General features: G+C 47.8%; 11 protein-coding genes across 11 annotated transcripts; 4 read left to right on the forward strand and 7 right to left on the reverse strand.

The window, feature by feature from the left end:
- Window positions 1–336: 336 nt before the first annotated feature.
- EYB26_000950 (uncharacterized protein) lies at window positions 337–1527 on the reverse strand (the record flags this gene model as incomplete). The annotated part of the gene is made up of 1 exon (XM_054260263.1): window positions 337–1527. One exon carries the CDS (start codon window positions 1525–1527, stop codon window positions 337–339), a length of 1191 nt encoding a protein of 396 aa, XP_054116238.1.
- Window positions 1528–4159: 2632 nt separating this feature from the next.
- Window positions 4160–6063, forward strand: EYB26_000951 (uncharacterized protein; the record flags this gene model as incomplete). The annotated part of the gene is made up of 4 exons (XM_054260264.1): window positions 4160–4535; window positions 4590–4885; window positions 4958–5458; window positions 5524–6063. The coding sequence occupies 4 exons, from the start codon at window positions 4160–4162 to the stop codon at window positions 6061–6063; spliced, it is 1713 nt and encodes a 570-aa protein (XP_054116239.1).
- A 569-nt stretch (window positions 6064–6632) lies between these two features.
- EYB26_000952 (uncharacterized protein) lies at window positions 6633–7270 on the forward strand (the record flags this gene model as incomplete). Its single annotated transcript, XM_054260265.1, has 3 exons — window positions 6633–6834; window positions 6921–7147; window positions 7223–7270. 3 exons carry the CDS (start codon window positions 6633–6635, stop codon window positions 7268–7270), a joined length of 477 nt encoding a protein of 158 aa, XP_054116240.1.
- An 86-nt stretch (window positions 7271–7356) lies between these two features.
- Window positions 7357–10321, reverse strand: EYB26_000953 (uncharacterized protein; the record flags this gene model as incomplete). The annotated part of the gene is made up of 7 exons (XM_054260266.1): window positions 7357–8038; window positions 8103–8759; window positions 8818–8914; window positions 8965–9322; window positions 9383–9594; window positions 9646–10120; window positions 10241–10321. 7 exons carry the CDS (start codon window positions 10319–10321, stop codon window positions 7357–7359), a joined length of 2562 nt encoding a protein of 853 aa, XP_054116241.1.
- Window positions 10322–10999: 678 nt separating this feature from the next.
- On the forward strand, window positions 11000–11867 carry EYB26_000954 (uncharacterized protein; the record flags this gene model as incomplete). Its single annotated transcript, XM_054260267.1, has 2 exons — window positions 11000–11432; window positions 11506–11867. The coding sequence occupies 2 exons, from the start codon at window positions 11000–11002 to the stop codon at window positions 11865–11867; spliced, it is 795 nt and encodes a 264-aa protein (XP_054116242.1).
- A 180-nt stretch (window positions 11868–12047) lies between these two features.
- EYB26_000955 (uncharacterized protein) lies at window positions 12048–13092 on the reverse strand (the record flags this gene model as incomplete). Its single annotated transcript, XM_054260268.1, has 4 exons — window positions 12048–12233; window positions 12291–12358; window positions 12414–12775; window positions 12845–13092. 4 exons carry the CDS (start codon window positions 13090–13092, stop codon window positions 12048–12050), a joined length of 864 nt encoding a protein of 287 aa, XP_054116243.1.
- A 621-nt stretch (window positions 13093–13713) lies between these two features.
- Window positions 13714–14739, reverse strand: EYB26_000956 (uncharacterized protein; the record flags this gene model as incomplete). Its single annotated transcript, XM_054260269.1, has 2 exons — window positions 13714–14544; window positions 14602–14739. 2 exons carry the CDS (start codon window positions 14737–14739, stop codon window positions 13714–13716), a joined length of 969 nt encoding a protein of 322 aa, XP_054116244.1.
- A 547-nt stretch (window positions 14740–15286) lies between these two features.
- Window positions 15287–16846, reverse strand: EYB26_000957 (uncharacterized protein; the record flags this gene model as incomplete). The annotated part of the gene is made up of 1 exon (XM_054260270.1): window positions 15287–16846. The coding sequence occupies one exon, from the start codon at window positions 16844–16846 to the stop codon at window positions 15287–15289; it is 1560 nt and encodes a 519-aa protein (XP_054116245.1).
- Window positions 16847–17386: 540 nt separating this feature from the next.
- On the reverse strand, window positions 17387–18880 carry EYB26_000958 (uncharacterized protein; the record flags this gene model as incomplete). The annotated part of the gene is made up of 1 exon (XM_054260271.1): window positions 17387–18880. The coding sequence occupies one exon, from the start codon at window positions 18878–18880 to the stop codon at window positions 17387–17389; it is 1494 nt and encodes a 497-aa protein (XP_054116246.1).
- A 501-nt stretch (window positions 18881–19381) lies between these two features.
- On the forward strand, window positions 19382–20487 carry EYB26_000959 (uncharacterized protein; the record flags this gene model as incomplete). Its single annotated transcript, XM_054260272.1, has 2 exons — window positions 19382–19641; window positions 19707–20487. 2 exons carry the CDS (start codon window positions 19382–19384, stop codon window positions 20485–20487), a joined length of 1041 nt encoding a protein of 346 aa, XP_054116247.1.
- Window positions 20488–20602: 115 nt separating this feature from the next.
- On the reverse strand, window positions 20603–22865 carry EYB26_000960 (uncharacterized protein; the record flags this gene model as incomplete). The annotated part of the gene is made up of 6 exons (XM_054260273.1): window positions 20603–21491; window positions 21540–21999; window positions 22054–22223; window positions 22286–22464; window positions 22520–22720; window positions 22776–22865. The coding sequence occupies 6 exons, from the start codon at window positions 22863–22865 to the stop codon at window positions 20603–20605; spliced, it is 1989 nt and encodes a 662-aa protein (XP_054116248.1).
- Between the last annotated feature and the right edge of the window lie 585 nt (window positions 22866–23450).

Consider the following 23450-nt stretch of genomic DNA (forward strand, 5'->3'; position numbering starts at 1 on the left):
ATTCGACGCTTGCTTTCGCGCAGGCTCAAGGTCATATCAAGCCAATAATCCCAACCAACAAAAAAACCCAAAACGCCACCGTGCCTTTGTTAGGCAGATATCCAATTCCAACCCAAAATATACTAAAATCATGTATCGTACCAACGCCAGTCCAACTAAAAGAGCGATAAGCGGCCAGCAATGGTATCGTAATGTATGTTGAATAAAACAAATATTATCCGAAGGAGGCCTGCACCCTCGTCATGAAGAAACAAAAGAAACGATCTGTCTTGCCCAAGATCAACCAAGACAGACGATGTACCCAAATAAAAGAAAGAAGAAAATAAAAGGGACAGTTCACATCGAGCCAAGACGCAAGAGCGCTTCAACTGCAGCGCGTTCTTCGTGATCGCCGCCAATGCCGTCCGGCAATGTAAAGCCCATCTGTTGAATCGTAATGCGGCCCGGAACAGACTTGGCCAGGGCGGATGGTGCAGGACCGCCAGGGTGACGCTGCACTCGTGTATGTACAGGATGATTTGTATTTACAATCCCTCCTCCATTGAGGGATCGGGCACGAAGGGCATCGGCACCGATGCCAGCCCAGTCTTCTTCGTCGGTGACGTCACCTTCATCCCATTCGTCATCTGGAATGGCGTCTTCCGGCATATCGGACGAAGAGCAGTATTCAGGCATATCGTCACCGTCCAGGGACATCCTATCAGCTTCGTGATCACCAAAGTCTAGATCGGAATGCGAGAAGATGGCCGAGTCGGCTACACTGGTTCCATACGCCGGTCGATTATTCGTAGTTCGCCATTGCGAATGCTGAGGTATCTGCATTCCTCCAGCAGTATTTGGAAAGCTGGATGGCGGCGACGTAGAAATATAAGATGAATTAGAAGCTTGCCGTTCACGGGGCGGCTGGTCACTTCGCCGAGCATCCCAGCGACCCCAACCGACTTTCTCGAATATGATATTCTCATCAACGCCGCCACCTTCGCCACCATTGCCGCGGCCTTCAAGGGCTCCGACTACCAATCTGCGTGCCTTGGCGGGCGGAATGCCGGCAAAGCCTGGCACAGTGGTTGTCAAATGGCCCATGACATGGCGGATGGCTAGTGGGCCATGAGCGAGCAGGATATCGGGCAAATGGTACTTCGCCAACATCGCCGGGGTGATGGCACCCACGCTGTCGACATTCTGGGCACTTGTCGACACGTGAGGATGATGGTCCTGGCTTTTGGCATGGTCGACAGCATCCTGCAGATCGATATCCGAGTCGACGTGCATGGGAGCGACGGGAGGGGAGAAGGGTAGGTTGCCCACATGGTGCTGAGCCTTATTCTTAAAACCGTGAGGCGGGAGAGTAGGAGAGATCGAGTTGGGGGGAGTAGGCAGCATAGTCGGCTGTCCTGGACGAGCAGATGCGACAGCGAAGGCGCCCCTGCTGTCCTTGACAGCATCACGAGGGATCGGAATATCCACAGAGGCGGATTTAGCAGCAAGTGCCATACCTATATTAGATACAGCCATTTGAGGAGCCATGATCGCGTTGAATATGGGTGCAAAGAACTGATGTATATCCCGGGGGGGGATGAGTCAGTGTTCGGAGTCCGTGTGTAAGATAAGGGGCGAACACGCGCGATGCGACAGGAGAGAGAACTCACGTCACGTCTGTCGCGACTTCTGTATTTGCTATCTGATTTATCTCTCGTGAGAGATAAATGAGTATATATATATATATATATAAGCTGGCGGTTGACAGAAACCGGGTCACTTGATGAAGCGATCGATGCAGGCTGCTAAACTGTGATCGGATGCGACGCGCTAACGGAGGTAAGACGGACGACTAAGGGAAACAACTGGTCGGGCGAGTAAGAAAAGAGGAATTTTCTGACTGGAACGAGAGCAGTTGAATATAGTATCGTGGCTATAGCGTTGTTCTTGCTGGTGATTAAGAGGAAGGAAGAAGAAAAAGAAAGGGGAGAGAGATGGAAGCAGAGGAGAGGCCATGGGGCTATATCAGGCAGGCGCACTATCTAGTTGCTCATAGTCTCATAGTCTGATCGTACACAGATCAATACGTGACCGTACGGACTGGGTAAAAGTACGGGGGTGGGGGCAATGACGAAGGGGCAACCTGGCGAACTCGGAGAGCCGGTACTGTACGAGACGGTAATTTACCCCGGTGTTCCCTGGCTCGGTGAGATCTTTGCGAGTCTCAGGGTCTGCGAGTTACCGGTACGTTACGCACTGCCAAACCTGGTCGGGATAATGAAAGGGCAGGGACGGCGCACATGCTGGACGTGGCCGTCTTTGATGGGATCGCCCCAGGCTCGGTTCCAGACAGACACAGACAGAACAGGCCATACTACGTAGTTGCGGATGGCTGGTGGAAGTAGCAAGAATAGCAGAGTCTCGCGGCACATGGCCGTCTTGATTGGCGATAAGCCAGCGCGGGTGCTTTCGGACGACCTGCGCAGCGAGTTACAGTTCCTCGTAGCCAGTCTCGTCCTATGGAGAAGGATGCTTGACGGGGAGGGCGTGGATTGGTGCCTTGGAGCCTGAGCCCAGCCAGTCGGCCCAGTCCACCACAACGTCGGTCATGCGCACGCTGCGGCCGGCTCTGATTTGATTGAGTCTTATCAGCGCGTTTCTCTTGAGTCCTATCATACCGGTCTCCGCCGTCGCCAGAGGGACGCGAATTACATTGCGACATTGCACAATGCACACGTCGCTCGTCGTCCGGATTGAAGATTCCTGACCTGCGGCATTTATTGTCGAGATTTGATGATGACTTGACTCTGTTACCCACGGAATACTTACTGAGTGACTGACTTTACTCCTAGGTTCCGTAACTTCGTGCTGCCACCACGCTACGGAGTAACTACTCTGCGCGAACAAGAGGTTCGTCTCTGAACGGACGAATTAGGGCACCCTCTCGTGCATTCCCCACCACACCTCGACCCTGCCCAGGGAGAATAAGAACGGTGCGATAATTACTTGCATAAGCGTCATGCCAGTGTGGCCGCGATACGCGAGACTCAACTTCAGGGTGAAGAGGAGCGAACTCAGCGAAGAGGGGTGGCCACCAGCCAGAATTATCCCGCACTAACTGCTTGCTACATACAACTTTACAACTCAAGTTACTACGTACATACAAGTAAGGAGTCTACTAGTTACGTAGGACGACGCTTTGTCAGGCACGTGGATCGACCTGTCGTTGGGTTAGTTAGTTATCGTATTACAATTTTACCTCATTTCGAACCGACTAACTTAGTTAGCCCACCGATTTTCAGGCACTTCCTTTACTACGTACTACATCCATGTCTCAGACAAGTTCTGGGAATTTTAGCATGACCCTCGATGCCTAACTAGTGGAACGGTAGAGACTATGACGTCTTGCTTCGTTTCGCATTTTTTGGCCGTTTTCAGCTGATACAGACGAGCTCGTTGGCTTCGACTGAGAAAAACCAAGAGAGACTCGTACAGCGAACGTCTGTCTTGGTATCAAGACCTAGTACTAACTCTGAAACACAGTCAGTTCATTGTGCGGTCGATCGATAATCAAAGCCCTAATCTAAGGTTTCGCGTCCCATTCCTTCCTATTCGGGACAACATGACCTCAAGCCTCTATCACGGGGTTTTCTTGCCCTATTGCATGGACAGTCAAGTCGAAGCCATTCCGTACTCGTAGGCAAACCCGAACAGAAATGAAATGGAATGAAATTCACGGAATATTCCTCCTTTTAAAAGCATCAAAGTATCCCAAGGATTACTCGGTTCAACTGATCGAGATGTCTTCGGGCCGGAACATCAGCAATCGGAACGTGGTCACACGAAGTGGCGAAATCTCCACCTGAACAGCATCCGACATCAACTTCCCCTCTTTATCATACTATTCACTATACACTATACACCAGACCTGCTATCTATTCATCGGAAATAGATACAAAATCTGACTATATACAGTAAATTTTATGGCCATTGTCCCGAAATATGTGCAACCCAGATCCAGGAGGGCAATCCATCGCTCTTGGCGCAGGATCCGAGAGATGCCACCACCAGAAATAACCCTTAGAATTCCCATATAACAACTCATCCAATTGTCAAAAGTACCGTCATTGATTCTTATTTTTAGCTTATTTTATTAGCTACAAATATATGCCATTCCAAAATGGGCTCAACCAACATAACCTATTCTCCTACCACTGAGGCCCAACGTATCCTAGGCTTCTTGTGTAAACAATCGCAAGCCCTAAATCTACCGGACGCGGTAGTCGAGAATCAGGATGCAGTCTCTTTCCATTCGACTACCGACTCAATCTATTTCCCCATCCCGTTCAAGGAGACAGAGACTCTGGCCGCGTTGAAGGCGGTGGAAGGCTTGGTAGCGGGAGAGATTGCGAATCTTCGATATGGAGATTTGTCTCAGAAAAGAAGATCCGTCGAGGTTAGCTTGGAGGCAGCTACGTATTTCGCCTGTCAGGCGTATATGGCCAAAGTCGGTGGTCTTGGGAAGTTGGATCCCGGTGTTAAGGCGAAACTCAAAGGTACCGTTGATTTCTCTCTTCAAGGAAGAATGGGGGGAAATTAATTCTTGATAGATACCGATCTCTTAGCTGCTCAATCAAATGGATATCGAAGAATGTCTGCCAACCTTTACAAGACCAAGGATGAACAATTCTTCCACATTCACGGCTCCTTAGAGGCTACTACGACACTCAACATGATAGGCCTGGAAGGGCATAGACCAGATTTGACTGATTATCAGGAGATCATCAAGGCTATCGAAGGGCGAGTGCAGACATTCACGGCCGCAGAACTGGAATCTATGAATGCGGAAAGGCGACAGGCCGGTGTGACGGCGTATAAATACGAAGATTTCATCCAAACACCCCATGTAAGTAAGCACTCACTCACTCACTCAATCAATTGCCAGAACCAGAACAGAACGCAGTCTAACTAATTACAGGGACAAACCAACGTAAAAGAGTCACCATGGAGCGTCACCCCCTTAAAAGGCAACGTACCCCCTACCAAATTCCCCTCCTCACCAGAAGGCAACCACAAAATCCTCAAAGGTATCAAAGTCCTCGAACTCTGCCGCATCATCGCCGGACCAACCATAACCCGCATCCTCGCCGAATACGGCGCAGATGTCCTCAAAATCACCAGCCCAAATCTAAGTGACGTGCCATTTTTCCAAGTTGATGGAAACATGGCCAAACATGCGGCTGATTTGGATTTGAAGACTGTTGAAGGAAGAGTCAAGTTTGAGAAGTTGTTGGCAGATGTCGATGTATTTGTGGATGGATATCGACCCGGTGCTTTGGAAAAACTGGGATATGGACCCGAGAAATTGGCTGAATTGGCGGAGAAACGAGGAAAGGGGATTGTCTACGTCAATGAGAATTGTTTTGGGTACAAGGGGGAATGGGCAGGTCGGCCGGGATGGCAGCAGATTGCAGACTGTGTATGTTTTTTTTTCCCGTACTCTCCCCCCCCAAATACTGGATTAAAAAGGCTAACCTGATATAGGTAACCGGCGTGGCATGGGCACAGGGACAATTCATGGGCCTCAACACACCCGTCGTCCCTCCCTTCCCCATCTCGGATTATGGAACAGGCTGCATGGGCGCCATCGCCGCGTTGACGGGGCTCTACCACCGCGCCAAAACAGGAGGATCCTACCACTGCACATCCTCACTTATGCAATACGATCTTTTACTGTTTGCAATCGGACAGTATTCCGCGGAGATACAGGAGCAGCTACGAAGGGAACAATTACCCGAATTTTTTGCGCTGCGACACCATGATAGCGTCGACAGGATATCGGCGACGACGTTGCATATGCTTCGAAAACGGTTTCCGGACTTGTTCATCACTGATCCTGCGAGATCGTCGCCGTATACGGAGAAGTGGTTCTCGGAGAAGTACGGTGACGAAATTGAAGTTGTGAAACCCGTGACGAAGATTGAGGGTGTAGATAATGGGTTTGTTCGTGCCAGTCGGCCGAATGGGAGTGATAGACCTGTTTGGGAAGATTTTGAGGTTGATGACAAGGATTATCGAGTTTAGAAAGGAAGGCTCTTTCGCTAGAGTCGGTTGATGCGTGGTAAGATGTGCGGTTTTGAAGAGCACTTAGTTTTTGATAGAGATAGAAATCAAGGCATCTAGAACAACTGGAATTTACGTATACCTAGGTACGGTAACTGTTCTGTCGAATCTCGTATCTTACCTAACATGATAATGTAGACTCGGTACATTATCCGATTACCCAATGCATCGGCTGTACGTCATACCCCGCTTGATCTGGCCTGATAGTGATTGACATCGGGACCTTGGAGTCAAAGAAACCCGAATTAGCCGATTAGGGCTCTACATGTCACCTGAAGCTATATATGCGGTATCCTTGCTTAGTGATATATATCAATCCAACCTAACAACGATTGATTATCAATCAATCATCACTTCCAAGGTTCACTCTCCTCTCACACTTCCACTACTTATATATGTACCAGCCATCTTCTTGACCACCAGGCAAACCAGATCTGCACCCTGCATATAAAGCATCAAAAATCACAACAACGGAAAAACCAAAAGGAGGAGGAGAAGAAGAAGAAGAAGAAGAAGAAGAAGAAGAAAAAATGGCACATAACATCCAATCCACAAGCCTTACCTCCTCCGGCTCTTCCCCCATCAGCAGCGAAAGAGCATCTACCCTGATAACATTAATGTCCTCTTTCTACACAACAAGCGACAACCCAACGGCCCACGACGAATATGCCAACTTTTTCATGAAATCCGCGACCTTGATCATGGGCGGGAAAAGGGCTGATGGATTCGACGGTATTCTTCCCTCTCTCTCTTTTCTCCCTCCCCCCTCCCCCTCCCATGCGCTTTTAGGAGGACGCATGACTGACGTTAGGAAAAAGATATACTCGCATTCCGCAAATCCATCTGGACATCAGTCCTATCACGCAAACATGTTGTCGCCAAGATCTTTTTCGGTCAAGATAATGATATGATGCTGTATGGCACCGTGACATATGTCATGAAACATGACCCGGAGGGGAAAGATGTGAAAATTGACTGGGCTGCGAGGGCGGAGTTTGAGGATGGACTAGAAGGGCCCAGAATGAGGTATTATCAGGTTTATTTGGTATGTTTTGCCCTCCCTCCCCCCTTTCTCACTTGGTTACGAGTGTGTTGTTTAGGGCTAATTCTTGAGGAATAGGACACTGCTGCTCAACAGGCTGCTGCTGCTGCTGTGCAAAAATCATAGATAATTAGAATTTGTTTGATACATGTGTCATTGTACAGAAGAATCCACATTTGTTGGCACATATATACACTATCATGCTTAGCAATTTACAAATAACTATCCATCCCATACATGGGTATATTCCCAGAGTAGAACCCCGTGTCCTGATTAAGCGGCCACAACATATCGAAATGAATAACCTCCTCAAGAACGGGGCCCGGATCAGGACCCAAAAGTTCCTCTGCGCCCGGGAAAACGAGTCCCTCGACATTATCCCCGAATTGGTTGTGGCGGTCACCAGATAATCCGGGTATGGAAGATAGATCTAGGCCTGCTGTAGTGACCATATTGGGCAGAGTACTATCTCCAGCCGCGTTGTTGACCTGAGGCAAAAAAGTAGCGGATGGGGGCCAATCCCATGACACCGGCAATTGTGCCGGCTGTGTGGCTAGATCCGGGGGCGGCATGGTAGTAGCGGTATTTCCGCTGTTGGTGTGACCGCGACGTTGAGAAAGGTGTGCCTTTCCTGAGAACAGATCCTCAATTGGATCCTTCATCGGATAGGGCTTGTTTGTCGTCTCTAACAAACCATTCATTGATCGACGATCGGCAATGGTTTTCTGGAACGATTTGAGAATATGCAGGTAACGAGCTGCTAATAGATCGGATTCGGCAAAATGTTGATGTAGATAGATGGCCATTTGGGCGATTGAGTCATTCTCGGGGTTTTCGTAGACGTTGAAGAAGGAATTCGTCAATACGATGAGGGCTGCGATGAACATCCAGTTTCTATAAATTGCATGAGAAAAGAGATTCAGTGAAACGGTTTGAAAAGCAAAGGAGAGAAACATACATTATGAAAGGATTTCTCCTCGGTAAGCACCCTTTCACACGAATCGTCTGCACAGCACGAATCATATGCGTCGCGGATCTGACACAAGCAGCAGAGTACTTTTTAAGTTCGGGATTTTCCGCTACCCGAATCTCGCTAGGAGAACTTGCAACTGTCTCCGATGCATCTGGTGATTTATGAGAAGGAGGAGGGTTGGGTCTCCGGCGTTCCTGAGCAATAATTTTCTTGACGTGGAGTAGTAAAAACGGTCGAGTGAGGAGAATGATGGTATGGAAATATGTCATCCACACATGCAGTTGACCTATGGCTTTTCCGGGGTTATCGTCTGGCATGGGGGTCGGACGCCATTGTAAAATCTCTGGCAGGGATTGTGTCCACTCGTGGATCTGAACTGCGACATTTCGCGCAATTTTTAAGGACACTTTACGTGATCGGTAGATCTGATGCAAGATATTACCATGTATCTGGGCCGCTTGTACGGAAGAATAGAGAGCTTCGAATTCAAAGCTGTCCACGGCTCCTGGAGACAAGGTTGTGAATCGGTCTTTGTGAGGGAAAAGCTCTTCGGAAATTTCTTCATCTTGAATTGAAGTTGGCCGACCAAGGCAGGACGCTAGGAATCGATCCATAATGTATAGGCTACGCCAGAGGAGAACTCTGAGTTGTATCAGCTATCATGAAGCGGACGAGGTTTTTCAAAGAGTAAAGTTCTCACCTTGGCAGAGACATCGAATGCTTGTTCGTCTCATCATAGACTCGTTGCGTCTCGGCTCTATGCAATCCTAACGCATATGCAAGTCGTACAGCCATGCCTAGAAGGAGTTAGTCAAAAAGTCTACCATATGGCATCAGAGAAATGTACCAATATAAGCCCAGGCGGTGTTCCGCTTCCCCACCGATAACATATACAAAGTCATGAGCAGCAGGGCTTGAATGGATGCAAAATCACCATCTTCAATCCCCGAGGCAGAGTCTTTGAGATGCCTTGCACCTAGAAAGAACATCTCACTGCGGTCCACGTTGTCGGAAAGTAATCTTTTGAGGATTGCAGCTTCCTTTGGTGACGGTTGAGCCGGAACGCACCGCAGTTGGAGGCCCACGGCGAAAACAAGGTACAAAATGCACATCCATGACTGATCTGCTGCGAGGGGGTTCTGATATGTGCGTTCAACACGTTGTTTGAAGACTTGCTCATCGAACAGATGTAACATTCCTTTCGTCTGTCTCTCATGTTAGCATAGTCAATAATGACACAAGTCAGAAGACATAGGGCTACTTACGTTAGTAAAGAAGGAGTCTACCAGATACAACGCAGCTTCGCGATCTGGAAGCGTAATTGCATACTGAAACGTAAGAGGCTGTGCCTGCATCGATGCCTCGAGGATATTATGTCGATGTGGGTCAACTGTAAACATTGAGGTCCCCATGACGCTACCAACAAGTTGGCGGATCGTTTGTAGATACGATAACGGAGCAGAGTCTCCAATGTAAACTTCATACTTGTTAGTCACGGGTTAGTTTCTCTCCGGGGGCCGAGACATACGCATTCTTCCTTTGCCATCGTCTAGCATTCGTGACATGCCCTGTAGCTCGGCTTCATCGGTCTCATCGGATGCCTCATCACTTGCAGCCTGGTCGGCTTGCGCCGAGACTGCTGTGTTCATGTTAAGCAAAGAATCCCGATTCAGTTGCTGTTGCTCATGCTGCAATTGAGAAATATTCTGCGATGCTCTTGGCGCTCGATCCGGTGAATAGTGAGTAGTGCCAGTCAGATTAGCCAGAAGGGCAGCGCCGTGGAGAGGTTGGTCAGGGTTGACACCACTAGGTGTCGTTGAGAGTTCTCCTGTTCGATTCGGTGAATCTGTATGACCAGTCACATCATCCAGCTTGCGTTTTTTGCTATTGCTACGCTGCTCCGTTGAGGCATCTGGAAGCGCCCCAGTGGCAGGCACAGGGGCGACAAAGAAACATTGGACTTGACGCTTGCTGCAGTTTGCACAAGGGAATACACCATTGCACTATTTTGAAAAAAGTAGCAACAATGGCTCAATGTTAGTCTACCACGTGACTACTCATATTATACAAACATGCATGATGACAGGGGTCAGGTGCGGGATTTAGGATGGGGAGGTCCATACTTTTTGTTTTCGTCTTTTGCAGTTTTCACACGCCTGGGCAGTTCGAATGCGGTTTTCTGGAGCGACCCTTCGACGGGCCATGACGGCCTTGCCGCAAGGGGTTGAGGGTGAGTAAAGAAAAGTCGTTAGCTTAAGATTGTATACAGTCGTTGTGCAGGTCTGGCATCCGACAGCTACGGCTGATGGGGCTTTCGGATCGTGTCGACCGAGACTCTACTTCCGAGCTGTCGCGTGCTAGTTGAATGGATGCATATATCAGCGGAATAAAACCGGTCGGAATGGTTTCCTCTGTTAATGCTACGCATAAAGGTCCTGAATACGCGCCAGATCGGATGAGAGTCCTTGGAGAGAGAATTCGGTCGATGGGTGAAGGAGCCGAGTTTGTGTCCCCCGCAATTTGGAGCTTGAGGTCTGAATAAGGTGAAAAGCACGCACCGTGATTGGTTCGATCTGGGAAAGTGGGTCTATCATACAATGTATTTTTCGACGTAGAAGGCCCAACTTTCGTAAATTGTGTCTATAATCAATCTATAATTCTACTCTAACATCAGAATTGCCTCAAGTCAAGTACGGATTTGTGTATTGATGTCCATCAAACTTACGAGCCCAACCTAATCTGCAACCAGAACAAAACAGTGGATCGGATAGACGTCAATTATTCGTCTACATGACACAACCTATTCCATCTTCAAGACTTCCACAACTCTGATCTCCCATACTTACTTGTTTACCTACCTCTGATTATCCCAACAACTCACCATGCCATACATCGAAGTAAACCAAAAACGTCTCAACTACTCCGACTCCCACCCCAACGGTCCCCCCGTCGGTGGTCTAACCTACATCTTCATCCACGGCCTAGGTTCATCCCAAAACTACTACGGCGGCGTAATCCCACATATAACACCAAACCATCGCTGCATAGCAATCGATACATATGGCTCTGGAAGATCCGCTTTTACGGGCTTGAGTCAGTCTATTGATACCATTGCCGACGATGTTGTGAAGTTGATGGATAGACTCAAGGTGTCAAAGGCTGTGCTTGTTGGTCATTCTATGGGCGGAACGACGGCTTTGCAGTTTGCGGCCAAGTATGGTGATAGAGTTGTTATGGTGGTGGCTATTGGGCCTGTGCATCCGACGGCTAGTACTGGGCAGGTTTTTGAGAAGAGGATTCAGATTGTATCTGAGGGTATGCAATACTACCCCATTTTTCCTTCCCGCCGTTCCTATTTTGAAAAATTGCTGACTTGCTTGCCAAATAGATGGCATGGAACCAATGGCCAACACAATCCCATACGCAGCAACCGGATCAAAAGGTACCGCCCTACAAAAAGCGTTTATCCGAGAACTCATTCTAGGTCAATCGCCCGAGGGATACATCTCGCTCTGCCACGTTATTTCTGAAGCGACAGCGCCGGATTATGCTGCAATCAATGCTCCGTTGTTGATTATTGCTGGCGGTGAGGACAAGGCTGCCCCTTTGGAGGGTTGCAAACATATTATAGCGACTGTGTCTAGTACTTTGAAGACGCTTGATGTTTTACCGGGGGTTGGTCATTGGCATTGCATCGAAGCGAGTGATGAGGTTGCGAATCTGATCTTGGAGTTTACGAGATCGCATTGATAAGAGATTAATAGACTAGAATTTTGGATTAATGAATCGCATTGATAGATTTCCCATGAATTTTTCTCCGCTAAAGCAAACCTTTGAATGACATGGAACATTTTCAGTACAAGATACACGTAAATACAATAATATTCACAACTCCATAAATGACATAAACCCGCCCATTCTTGTTTCCGCTCAAGAATCCCTGGGAACTAGCTTCACATCATAAGTCAACTCAGTAGAGGCTTTGGGGTCCCCTTCCAGAGGGACAAAATCCACAATCAAGGAGTCCTTGACCGCGAAAACAGAGTCATTGGTGAGGTATGGGTCTTTTCTGTCGAATATTTGTGTGATGAGGGGCTTGTATCCGTCATGTGTGGCCTAGGGATCTGGTTAGATTTCTTCTGTTCTTTTAGTAAATAATAAGTGAATACTTACAAAGATATGAATATGCGCAGGACGATAGGGGTGTCGATCCATGAGCTGCAGCAACTTTCCTGCCGGGCCTATACGATCATAGTAAGTACAATGTCCATAACACGGAGTAAAAAAAATACTAACCATCGTCAGGAACAGGATAAGGCGTCGGCCTCAAACAATAAAACCAATATTTCCCATTCTCATCAGTCGTAAACTTCCCTCGCAGATTATGCTCAACTTGATTCGAATCTTGCTGCTCATATAATCCATTGGTAGACGCTTGCCATACCTCCACAATGGCGCCTGGGATAGGTTTCTTTGTCTTGTAATCCATCACTTGGCCATGCATAAAGACCATTTCTCCATCGTCGACTCCTGTGACAACGATATTGTCGCCATTTTGTCGGACCATTGTGTCTGCTCGGAAAAAGGGGCCGAGGATGGCTGTTGCTGTTGGCGCATCTGCTTCAGATGCTACTTTGTAAGTGATTTCGTCTACCAATCTATCATCAGGTTGAAAAAGATTATTAGCATCAGACCAGTTGACAGCATTCGTTGATACCGCGACGTACGATTCAAGCCCAATAACATCACACAAAAGTTGTCCCTCATTACGTTTAGCATCACTCATTTGTCCCGCCCAGTTGATCATCTGTACGCCTTGCATCCACTCGTCGACTGTCAACTCATTCTCTCGCGCAAAGTCATGGATGTGCCGAATGAAGCCGCTCATCAACTGGTGCAGACGGGGATTCGTCTTGGGACCCATGGCGTTGATAACGCGGTCGGTGAATGTGGAATCATATTGATGGCCAGTCATTTTGATGGCCTTTCTCTCTCTTTTTGCTATAGCGATGTTCCAAAGTATGATAGAGTGGTTGCGAAAAAAAAAGTAATGTTTCTGGAAGAGTGAATTGGAGCAGAAAGGTCAAGCTGAGTAGTCTAAATTACATGATTTTCTCCAAGCTGGTCGCCAGCTAGTCTGTCAACTAGGTATAAATAAACAAATCCAAATGTATGTCGCAACTCTGCCTAACTTCTAAACAGCTACGATTCGAGCACCATTGTCTGACTTGGTTTGATTGCGTGGATGTGTCGGCTGCTGAATTGGTACAGCTCGGGTAAAGCACCGTATTCCCCGCTTCGGATGTTTTCCCCTCATTTGTCTCCCCGCACACTTGCTTTAGGTTATGCCACTCGATTATTTTTAGGTTGTGTACGGGGTATGTTTGACAGTGTGAAATTGGAGGTACGGCAGTAGGACGGAAGGGATGCAAAGTCACACTAGAACCATGTCCTTCGGATAGCTAGAACAAGCCGAAGCTGAAGGGATTCTCTCCGAGATGGAACGTGATATTTGACGGGGCTTCCAGGACAATTCAAAATATGCACAGTAGATCGGCCCTCACATGGCACTTTGAACTGTACGTTTCCATCATCATCACTGTCCCCTGCCTCTTCCTCCTCCCCTACCTCCCCTGAGTGCTTTCGGATTCTTCTTTTCTGCCAAACGGGACGGTAGCTCCTGGACAACACGCCCTTCTTCCCACAAAACGCCCAGGCCAGCTTGCCTTTCAACAACAAGGTCAAAGAATTCAATTGGAACAATCTTCGTTTTGCCATTATCGTCAGCGTCCATGCCTTCGCTGAGAATGACACCATTCTCACTTCGGTAGAACGGACAACCAGCTTCCAATGCTTTGCGCAAGTTTATGTAGATCAAAATCTGGGCGTCGGACCGCATGCCTGAGATAACGGTTCCTTTTGATCTAGGATCTAGTACTGCTAGTGGTGCATCTCGTCCATTGGGAAACACTTCGTCAATTGTCGGACCAGTTGCGAAATGCACTTGTAATCTGCCCATAGACTGTAGACCCCCGGAAGCGAAAATCAAAGGCCATGCGCCATGGTATGTACCATGCACAACTGTATCCGGAAGCTTCGATGTGGCATTGTCTTCCAGACTCAATTTTTCCAAGAAAAGTGTTGTGTCAACACTTTGCATGCTATGACCTTGTGTTGCTCGGATGAGAAAATGCGACGGATCATTATCGTTAACAGACAATGCGTGCGCTGTCGCATTTTTCTGTTTTTCTTCTGAGGCGGCGGTGGCAATCACCGCTTCTTGCTGCTCTTGGCTTTCCTGTTTGCCGGCTTCTATGGTTTCTGGAGCGATGTAGAACAATGAGAATCTCTGTTTATCCGAGCTCGACACTGCTTGCATAATTTCTGGTAATGTCGCTCCTAGAGATTTCACTTTTCTCGATTCGAGCTGTATCCTTCATTAGGGTGGGATTCAGTAGGGAAAAGACCGGACCGTCTCACGTACTAGATCTGCCACGTTCACATAACCTTCTTTGCTGATCTTCAGGTTCTCCCTTTCTGCCGAGTGTCGGAGTAAATGCGAAAGCGCTTTGGAGAGGACCACCCCGCGAGGCATCGGCCTACCACCCCCTCGACGAGACATTGTTCCAATAAATCTATAAATAAATGCTGATCTGATCCCTTCAAAAACCTTGCGTGACTTGAAAAAATCGCTATTTTTCTGCACTGCTGTAATTCTCCCGTATATGAGATATAGGAGGACCTATTGCTTCTTATAAGCATCATCCATCAAGCGAGATCCGAATCATTATGACTCATAGTTTGTAGGATTTACCTTGGCTAATGGAGGCTAGTCAACATCGACGTAAATAGGATCATTGGGCTTTCTTGCAATAACATAGATCATTTGTCTCCAATCAGGATCCAGGAAGATAGAATATAAGCGATGAGGAAAAGAAATGGTATTGGACTTTGCTTTATGTGGGGAAAGGGCGATGCGGTCCTGCCGTAGAGTGTGCCACAGGTCGGCCCCGCCGGCTGATCAGATTTATTTGCTCGGTCTCTGCGAACACTCAAGTAAACAGACCATGAAATGATATGATTCTCTATTAAACTACTGAGTGGAGCTGATAGGTATTCGAAATAATGGTACAATGTGGCTTGGATGAGCCGTTCTCATCTGTCTTGGTTCAGAAAGCGAACCATTTCTCCAGAACAGCCTTGGCTGCGTCCATGTCTGGTTTCTCGTTATCTTCTATGGCCCAAGCAGCAAAACCATCAGGTCGAACAATCACAGCTCCAAGACCACGCCTATCCTTTGCAGACACATTCAAATAATCGACCTTGGCTCCATACTTCTCTTCAGCCAACTCCCTGAGTGCCGCATTATCCTGGAAATCGATGATCAGCCCTCGTCCAGCTGCCATCTTACTCCCCAGCCTTGATCCATCCTCAAACTCAAAATCGGGCACACTACTTCCGACAAGAGGGTGAATAGTCTTCTTGCCGTCGTTACCATCGAGGTTGTACCGCTGTGTCAAGCCCCAGAAGCGATCCAGGAACAAGTTCGTCCCATCGGTTGTATTAATGAATTCGCTAACTAAGTTGCGATTTGCCCTGCCAAAAGGCCCTGGTTGCAGTATTGAGACTTGAGCGCGTGTCCAGTCAAGTGCCCAAGCTGCGATGGGACGACGTTCGGCTTCATACGTGTCCAGTAAATCTAGGTTTACTGGGGTTTTGTCGTTGTTAGCCTCTTGTCGTATTGTTGCAGCTAGCTTCCAACCCAGATTGAAGGCATCGCCCAGGCCCAGATTCAAGCCTTGACCTCCAAGCGGTGAGTGAATATGCGCAGCATCTCCAGCAAGTAGAATACGCCCCTTACGGTAGGTATTCGCTTGCATACAGCGGTCAGTATACGATGATGCAGAGTGGACTTTTTCGATTTTCAAGTCCGTGACACCTGTCACTCGGTTGAGGACTTCCTGAAGGTGTTCCTTTGTGATTTTTTGCGTCCGATCATACGCGCCATCATCAAAATCAAATAGATGCATACTGTTTTTCATTATGCTGACATACATGCCATTTGCCGTCGGGTTAAATCCCTGCTTCAATTTCTCCGGATGATCAAGCTCGCAGTGGACAGCATAACCCGTGAGTTTAGCTTCTGTTCCTTCAAAGCCGAGCCCTGCAGCTCTGCGAATCGCGCTTCGACCACCATCACATCCTACTAACCACTTGCCGGTAAATGATTGATTTGTTTCCCCAGCTTCTACCGTAACACTCTTGTCGTTCTGTGCTGCGATATGCTGTACTCCATGGCTCCTGAGTACAGTGACACCCAATTTCTCGGCTTGCTTGCTGAGAACCGTCTCCACATGCTGAAGAGTCGTTTGGTGTGGGATCAGCCCCGGGCCTGGAAGACGGTACTCCCAACGATCCAATTCCAGCTTGTTTGCATTGAGACCGATGCCCGCAAAATGACCTCCAAATTGGAACCCTTCCGTCTTCTGGAGACCTAGAACCCGTTTTTCGAGGTCGACGAATTCGCCTAGCAGACCACGGCGATATAAGGATTCAACAGACGATGTGTTTATACCTCGAAAGCCTAAGGGTGCATCTTTGAAGGGGGACTCGAGCTTGAGATCTTGATCAAGGACTAGGACGGAGGCGCGTGCTAGACGTAGTTCGCAAGCCAGGAAGAGGCCAACGGGTCCTGCACCAACGATGATGACGTCGTAGAGTTTATTCATGTTAGAAGTTTGATATAGCGAAATTGAGTATATATGATTTTTGATGTATTACAGAAAATTACCTATGGAGGGACATGAACACCGCCTTTTTATACCTATCTCCATCAAATCTTGCCTTACCGTAGGCAACCAAGAGAAAGGAGTCATTTGCTCCACCAAGCTCGAAGACTCCAACCTAAATTCCAAGTTGAAAAATAGGTTTCAGCCCAAAAAAAAACCGGTCAAATGATCGATGATGGATTCATTTTTCGTTGGTAGGGCCGAAAGTCAATATTGCACATTGTCCGATTATGATGGTGTTCGGGAGTTGGTAACTCCCCGAGCGCTCTCAGGGTTCTTAGGGCAGACATTCGGGTTCTGTTAAAGTCCGGGTAGGCCCGTAGTTTAGCCACTAACTGTCCTAGCATTTAATTGGACGATAATTTCAATATATGTAGTAATATATTACTAATGATCGATGGATATACGGAGCACACGAACAAGTCTATTCATTCAAAGACGCCAAGTTTTGATATGGTACAGGTATATTATTGAGTGCAGTTATACAGCCACCAAAGCCCAACCCATCAACTCCGCGAGGAAGCCCTGAAAAGTGCCATCTTCCTCCAACTCCCCCACAACCAGACGCAACATCTTCATCGCCAACCCCCTCGAAAACCAACAGAAACGTTCCGCTGTCGCGACCAAAAGTAGCCACTGCGCAAACAAAATGAGCGCAGCCGGACTTTTCTCAGTCACCAAAAGCTCGGTAAATCGACCCGAGACTTTCTTCAGCCACTCCTCCATTCCCACCCAGGCGGTTTCTACATCATTTGCCTCGTAGACTTGATGACAGCAATCAATCAGTGCGCCGATGGCAGACATTACGGCCATAAAGTCGATAGATCCGTTGGGTCTGCCTAGTTTTCCGGCCATGTGGTAGGGGAGGTTGGAGAAGTGTTCTAGAAGGACGCATTTGGCGATGTCGGTGCGTATTGAAGCATTGGGACTTGCGAGATGAGTTATAGACTGTCTGGCTATATCCCTTAGAGTATCGTCACCAATTGTTGAGACAAGTATGAAGTCCTGGTTAGCACATCCTCGAAGAGTCGTCACAAAAGACTGTATGGAAATCAATTCAAGGGTAGAGGAATCAGACATCCAGGTACATAATCGTTGAATGCAAGCCATCCGAGCACCGATTGCTATCACATTGGAGGCGTCAGGCTCACCGAGACAGACATTCTTCATCTCATTCCATCCAGCCAGGAACGCTTGACAAAATTGTACTGAACGTTCCAGATGTATACGTTTGACATCTCTGTCTTCCGAAATTACTGCCAAATGACTCGCAGTGATAGAAAGTAATCCAAACATCATCCAGCGCAGGTTTAGGGCATGTGATATAACATCCGTCTGCCAGAATTTTGTTGCATTTGGATTTCCGGTGGGGAGTGTGAGACTCGTCGTGGTAATGAAATGGTGAAAGTATCTCAGTTTTTCCAAGTCTAGATCTAATCCTGGAGTCGAACTGGATTCAACCGGTTGGGCATAAAGTCTTGGTATAGTCACGGAATCCAAGCTTTGTTGTTGCTGTGAATTCCTCCCATTGCTAACGAGCAACGACGTCTTCAACACCTCGAAATACCTAATCTTCGTCCCCCTGAAGAAAGTCTGCATATTCACAGCACAAGTATAACTCTCCGGCATATCAGTCACCCCATGATACTCACTCCAATGCCTCCTCATCCGCTTAACACTCGCATACAGACTCCCACAACCCGTCGCCGTACATTTATACCCAGCGATAACTGGTAACCCATCCACGGGTTCACACGGCTCAGACGGAAACTGCACATCATCGGGTTCCGGAAGCTCTAATTCAGAGATTGCAGATAGCAATTGCTGCCGCTCCCCGCGATAGATTTTGTGGCGTAGCAGATGGCTATCCACGGCGTGGTTTTGGATGGCGTATTTGCATTCAACGCAGATGAGAAGTTTGTACTGGGTGTTGTAGTGGAGTAAGAAGTCACCCGCACCGAAGGGGGCATTCATACTACAGGAATTGCGTGGGACGCATAGGGGGCTAGCGATTAATTAGAATCTCTAGTACTAGGCGGAATGGGAAATTGGAATGTTATATGTGATTCGATTAAGGAAATCCATGATTGATAACTGCAAAATAGAGAGTGGGGTCTGTCGTATTCACTTGGGAAAATATACTAATAAGTAAGGTGGAGCGAGCGATGGAACTCCATACTAGATTTCGGAACGGCATATGCGGTTCTAGCTCACCCATTTGGGGTAACCATTATGCCGGCGTTCTGTTTTTTGTCTGAGGTCATTACTAATGTTCTCTCGTCGAGTCTATGAGCTTACGAATCGACGAATTGCTTCATGGTGGCTTTGAAATCTCAGAGTATATCGAAGAAGTTTAAGTATAAATACATAGACTGAACACCACAAGTGATCATGTAGGACTATCGCTTCAATCCAAGCCCATTTCTAACGAGAATAACTTCCTTTCTCCATAAGCTCCAGTCAAAGAAGATCAAGATGACATCAAACAAAGCCGCATGGCTCCATGAGGCCGGCACTCCCCTCCAGGTGGGTGATGCGCCCATGCCGATTCCAGGACCAAATGAGATCGTTATTCAGAACGCCGCTATTGCCATTAATCCTCTAGACACCCATATGCAGGACGCTGGGGTTTTTGTTCAACAATGGCCTGCCATCTTTGGTTGCGATGTGGCTGGAACAGTGCACCAAGTCGGCTCTGAAGTACAGCGCTTCAAGAAGGGGGATCGCGTTATTGGGTACCGTATTCTTTTTGCAATGCTTTGTTGCATTCATCGATTGCCTAGTACTAACGTCAATATAGGCATGCAATCAGCCTAGTAACTGGCAAGCCTCAGGACGGAGCATTCGCTCTGTACACAACTGTGCCAGCAGACAAAGCTGCTATTCTTCCCGACGCCATCCCTTTTACCGAAGGAGTAGTGGCAGCCTTTGCTATTGAAGCTGCCGTCTGCGCGCTCTCAGTCAAGCAGCCCGGTACAGCAATGCCAGGTGTATCCACCCCTGCTCTCGGCCTGCCATATCCATCACTGGAACCCGCGACCTCAAATAAGACCCTTATCGTATACGGTGGTTCTTCCTCTGTCGGTTCGATGACAACCCAATTAGCAACCGCAGCGGGAATCAAAGTGATTTCAATCGCCAGCGAGCGCAACTTTGATCTCTGCAAGAGTTGCGGAGCGGCTGGAGTATTCGACTACCATGAGCCTTCATTCGTCGAAAAAGTAATTGCAGCAGCTTCGGAATCCGGAAGAGAATTCGTTGGTATCTTTGATGCTATCTCTACGCCAGAAACGTATACAAACGACCTATTCATCCTCGAGAGATTGGGTGGCGTCCATCTGGCTTGTGTCCATCCTCCACCAGGAGATGTCCCAGACAACATCAAAGCGGGTATGATCTTTGCTGTGGACGATGTTGCTACCCCGGTCTGGAGAGATTATGTGACTTCGGCATTGCAGGCAGGAAAGCTCAAATGTCTTCCACCTCCAACCGTTGTCGGAAAGGGTTTAGAGTGCATTGATGAAGCGCTCAAGAAGTGCAAGACGGGTGTCAGTGCGACGAAGCTAGTGGTGGAACTTTAACTGTTCATTATTATATTCTTAGTCAAGTAGATGTCTCAACAAGTTAGAATGAAAATGCCGTCTCAATAACGCTCAGTAAGCAAGGGTATCAATATGTCGTCGTCTCAGTCATAGCTCATCGTCGCCTTCTTGTCCCATTCGTGTTCGTCGTCGTCGTTACCGTCACTGCCCCCTGCTGAAACACGTATTTTCGACACGCTTCTTTCAACATGTCGATTCTTCGTTGTGTCTGAATAAAAACTCCACGGTACATATCCAAGCTCTGCTCAACGACTTCCGTGCGTGTCCGGGTGCCGTTGCAAATGTCACGCATGAGTTGTTCCATTTCTTTCCGTAAATGTGGCTTGCTGAGCGACGGGCAATCCGCGAGGCCGGCAACAACATTGTCGTATCCTTCGACTAGAGCGACGCCTAATCGTGTGGGTATCAGTTCTTGGACGCCGGTATTGCTTGCCGCTGCTCTACCACGGCCTCGGCCTCTACCACCAGCTTCGTTGTTGCCCCCGCCAGTATGAGGACGTGCTGCAACGTATTGTCGCTCTTTGATCTTATTGATATGCTCTGCCATAGTAGCATCCGTGCCAATACCATTTGCATCCATGAGTGCAATCAGTTCTGGCTCTGTCAAGTACGTCGGTGGTGTCGTCTTTCCTTCCGTGATCTTCGCTTCAGTTGGCTCAAAGACCTCGTCGACTTCGAAATGAGGTAGCTGCGTGCTGCTCTCCCATTTGTCGTAGACGTAGATATCCAAGTAATTTCTCTCGAGAACAATGAGTCCTTTGGCATGGAAGTATTCATCGCCATACTGGATTTCGACTTCAGAAGTTTGACCCTTGGCGTCTTCTGAGCAACATGCGAGAAAGCGCCGGACTACAAAGTTGAATACCCGCTTCTCTTCGTCTTTGAGTGCCGACGATCCTACTGCACAGATAGGGTGAATGGGCGGATGAGCTTGATCGTTATTTTTACCTGCACGAGGTGTCCTGAAGTTACCGTCCAATAGACTTTTGTTCTTAGCCTGGATTGATGAATAGTAAATAGAGCAAACTTACCCCTGCGCATATTGTCCCCAAGTCCGGTCTGGTACTTGCTTTTCAATGAGCTTCTTCAAATCGATTGCTTTGTCAAACTGATCTGTTTCCGTTCGTGGGTAGCTGATGAATCCGCGTGTGTATAATGTCTCTGCAATTTGCATCACTTGATGAGAAGTCATTCGCAGATACTTACTGCCCATCATCTGCAAGTCAACAGTTGTTAGAGGTAATGGTCGCCATTTGCTGGTTGGCTTCTTTGTCACCTTGGTGACTTTTGCATTCTTCGCATCGAGACATCGTTCCAGCATGACAGTCACGGCTGCTCGGTCAAAGAGGCGCACTCGACGCCAGTTGAAGTTGACGTTGATGTCATCACGTTTATGGATGACGGCTATGGCCCAGAAAGGTTCTGGTTTAAAGTTTTGAACTCGAAGATACCGGTCGACTACAAAACCTAGTGTAGGGAACTGACATGAACCTGTTACAGTTAGTCATCTGTCGGAGTAGAAACTGAAATCTGAAATAGAAATACCATAACTGATCGGACCCTGGTCTAGAGGACTTCCAAGAGTCTGCAGTTGAAGTGTCTGTAGACGTGTGAATGCAGCGCCGACACGCAAATCCAACTCAATCCTGGCAGCTACAGCACTTGCTTGCTTTTCGTCCAGTTCTATGGGCTCACGAGCCGCTCTCAATACATGACTAGGGTGATGTTAGTTGAACGTAACTAGATATCTAATTGCACTCTATGAGGGTTTACGTACGCTCTTTCGGTGTTACTAAACCTAGCCCTCTTGACTTCAATGCGAGCGTTGCCTAAACGGGCCTGTTTCTTGACTTCAGTTCCGATATGCTCTCCCTCTCGATCGCAATCAGTCCAGATAAACAGGGCTTTGCAGTACTGAGCCTGTTTCTTGATATTCTCGGCAATGCTTAGTTTATCCTGTTACAAGGGTCAGTAAGAGATGCCCCCCTCTCGACTTGAGAACCCAACCTACTGTATCGACATTCTCGAACACCGGCACTTCAAACAACAGACTAGGCGGGCACGAAGTCCAACCTTTGTATTCCTTGCCAAATTCCAGCCCGGTCAAGTGACCAATGACACTAGTCATGGTTACTTCGCAGTTTCCCCATGCTCCACCAAAGTTGAAGCTGAAGACGTAGTTTTTCACATATTGCTGGCCATGTATATTGATCTGGGAGTAGTGTCAGATCGCACATTCGTTCGTCTTAGCTAAATGAATGACATACGGTCTGAAAAGAGCCTCCAGAAAGATGCTGAGCAACTGCCTTGGCGATAGCAGGCTTCTCTGCAACGCAGAGGATTCGATTGCCTGGCATGGCTCTGTATATCAACCACGCTCGAATAGATAGTTGCGTTTATGCATCCTGCTAGCAACGGAGCCAGCGGCGATCTAGAGCCAGCGAGGAAGTGCTTTGACGATGAGATTTCCAAAGCAGAGATCTAAATAGAGTACGGACTCAATCAATTACTTCGATGCTTATTGGACTAAAATGCAAAAAGGGAAGGAACGCGTGGGACGCGTCGCCAAGACATGTCCGTGTTTCTGCCTGAGATATGGGGCATCAAGATGGCAGCCAAGTTTAACGAACGAACGCTATGATCTCCTGCTGTTCGATTCCCATGGATTATGGATGTATGGAATATGCTTCTACTATGTAAATGCAGCCTCAGAGCTGGATTGCTACTGGGGAAACACCCTATTCGCCTCATACTACAATCTACGCAGCTAGTGTAATTTAGCTATGTGGCTGATGTAAACATGTAAGTAAGCTAACTTAGTTATTTATCTCCGCAATCCCCCCAGAAAAGTGACATCCTGGTCACACCTACACAAGAACTGGGTTTGTACCACGTTCTCACAGCATTCTTTCTCTTTTTCAACTATCGATTTGAAAATCCAT

Source organism: Talaromyces marneffei, chromosome 1 (genome assembly GCF_009556855.1).
Source record: "Talaromyces marneffei chromosome 1, complete sequence".
Lineage (NCBI taxonomy): Eukaryota > Fungi > Ascomycota > Eurotiomycetes > Eurotiales > Trichocomaceae > Talaromyces > Talaromyces marneffei.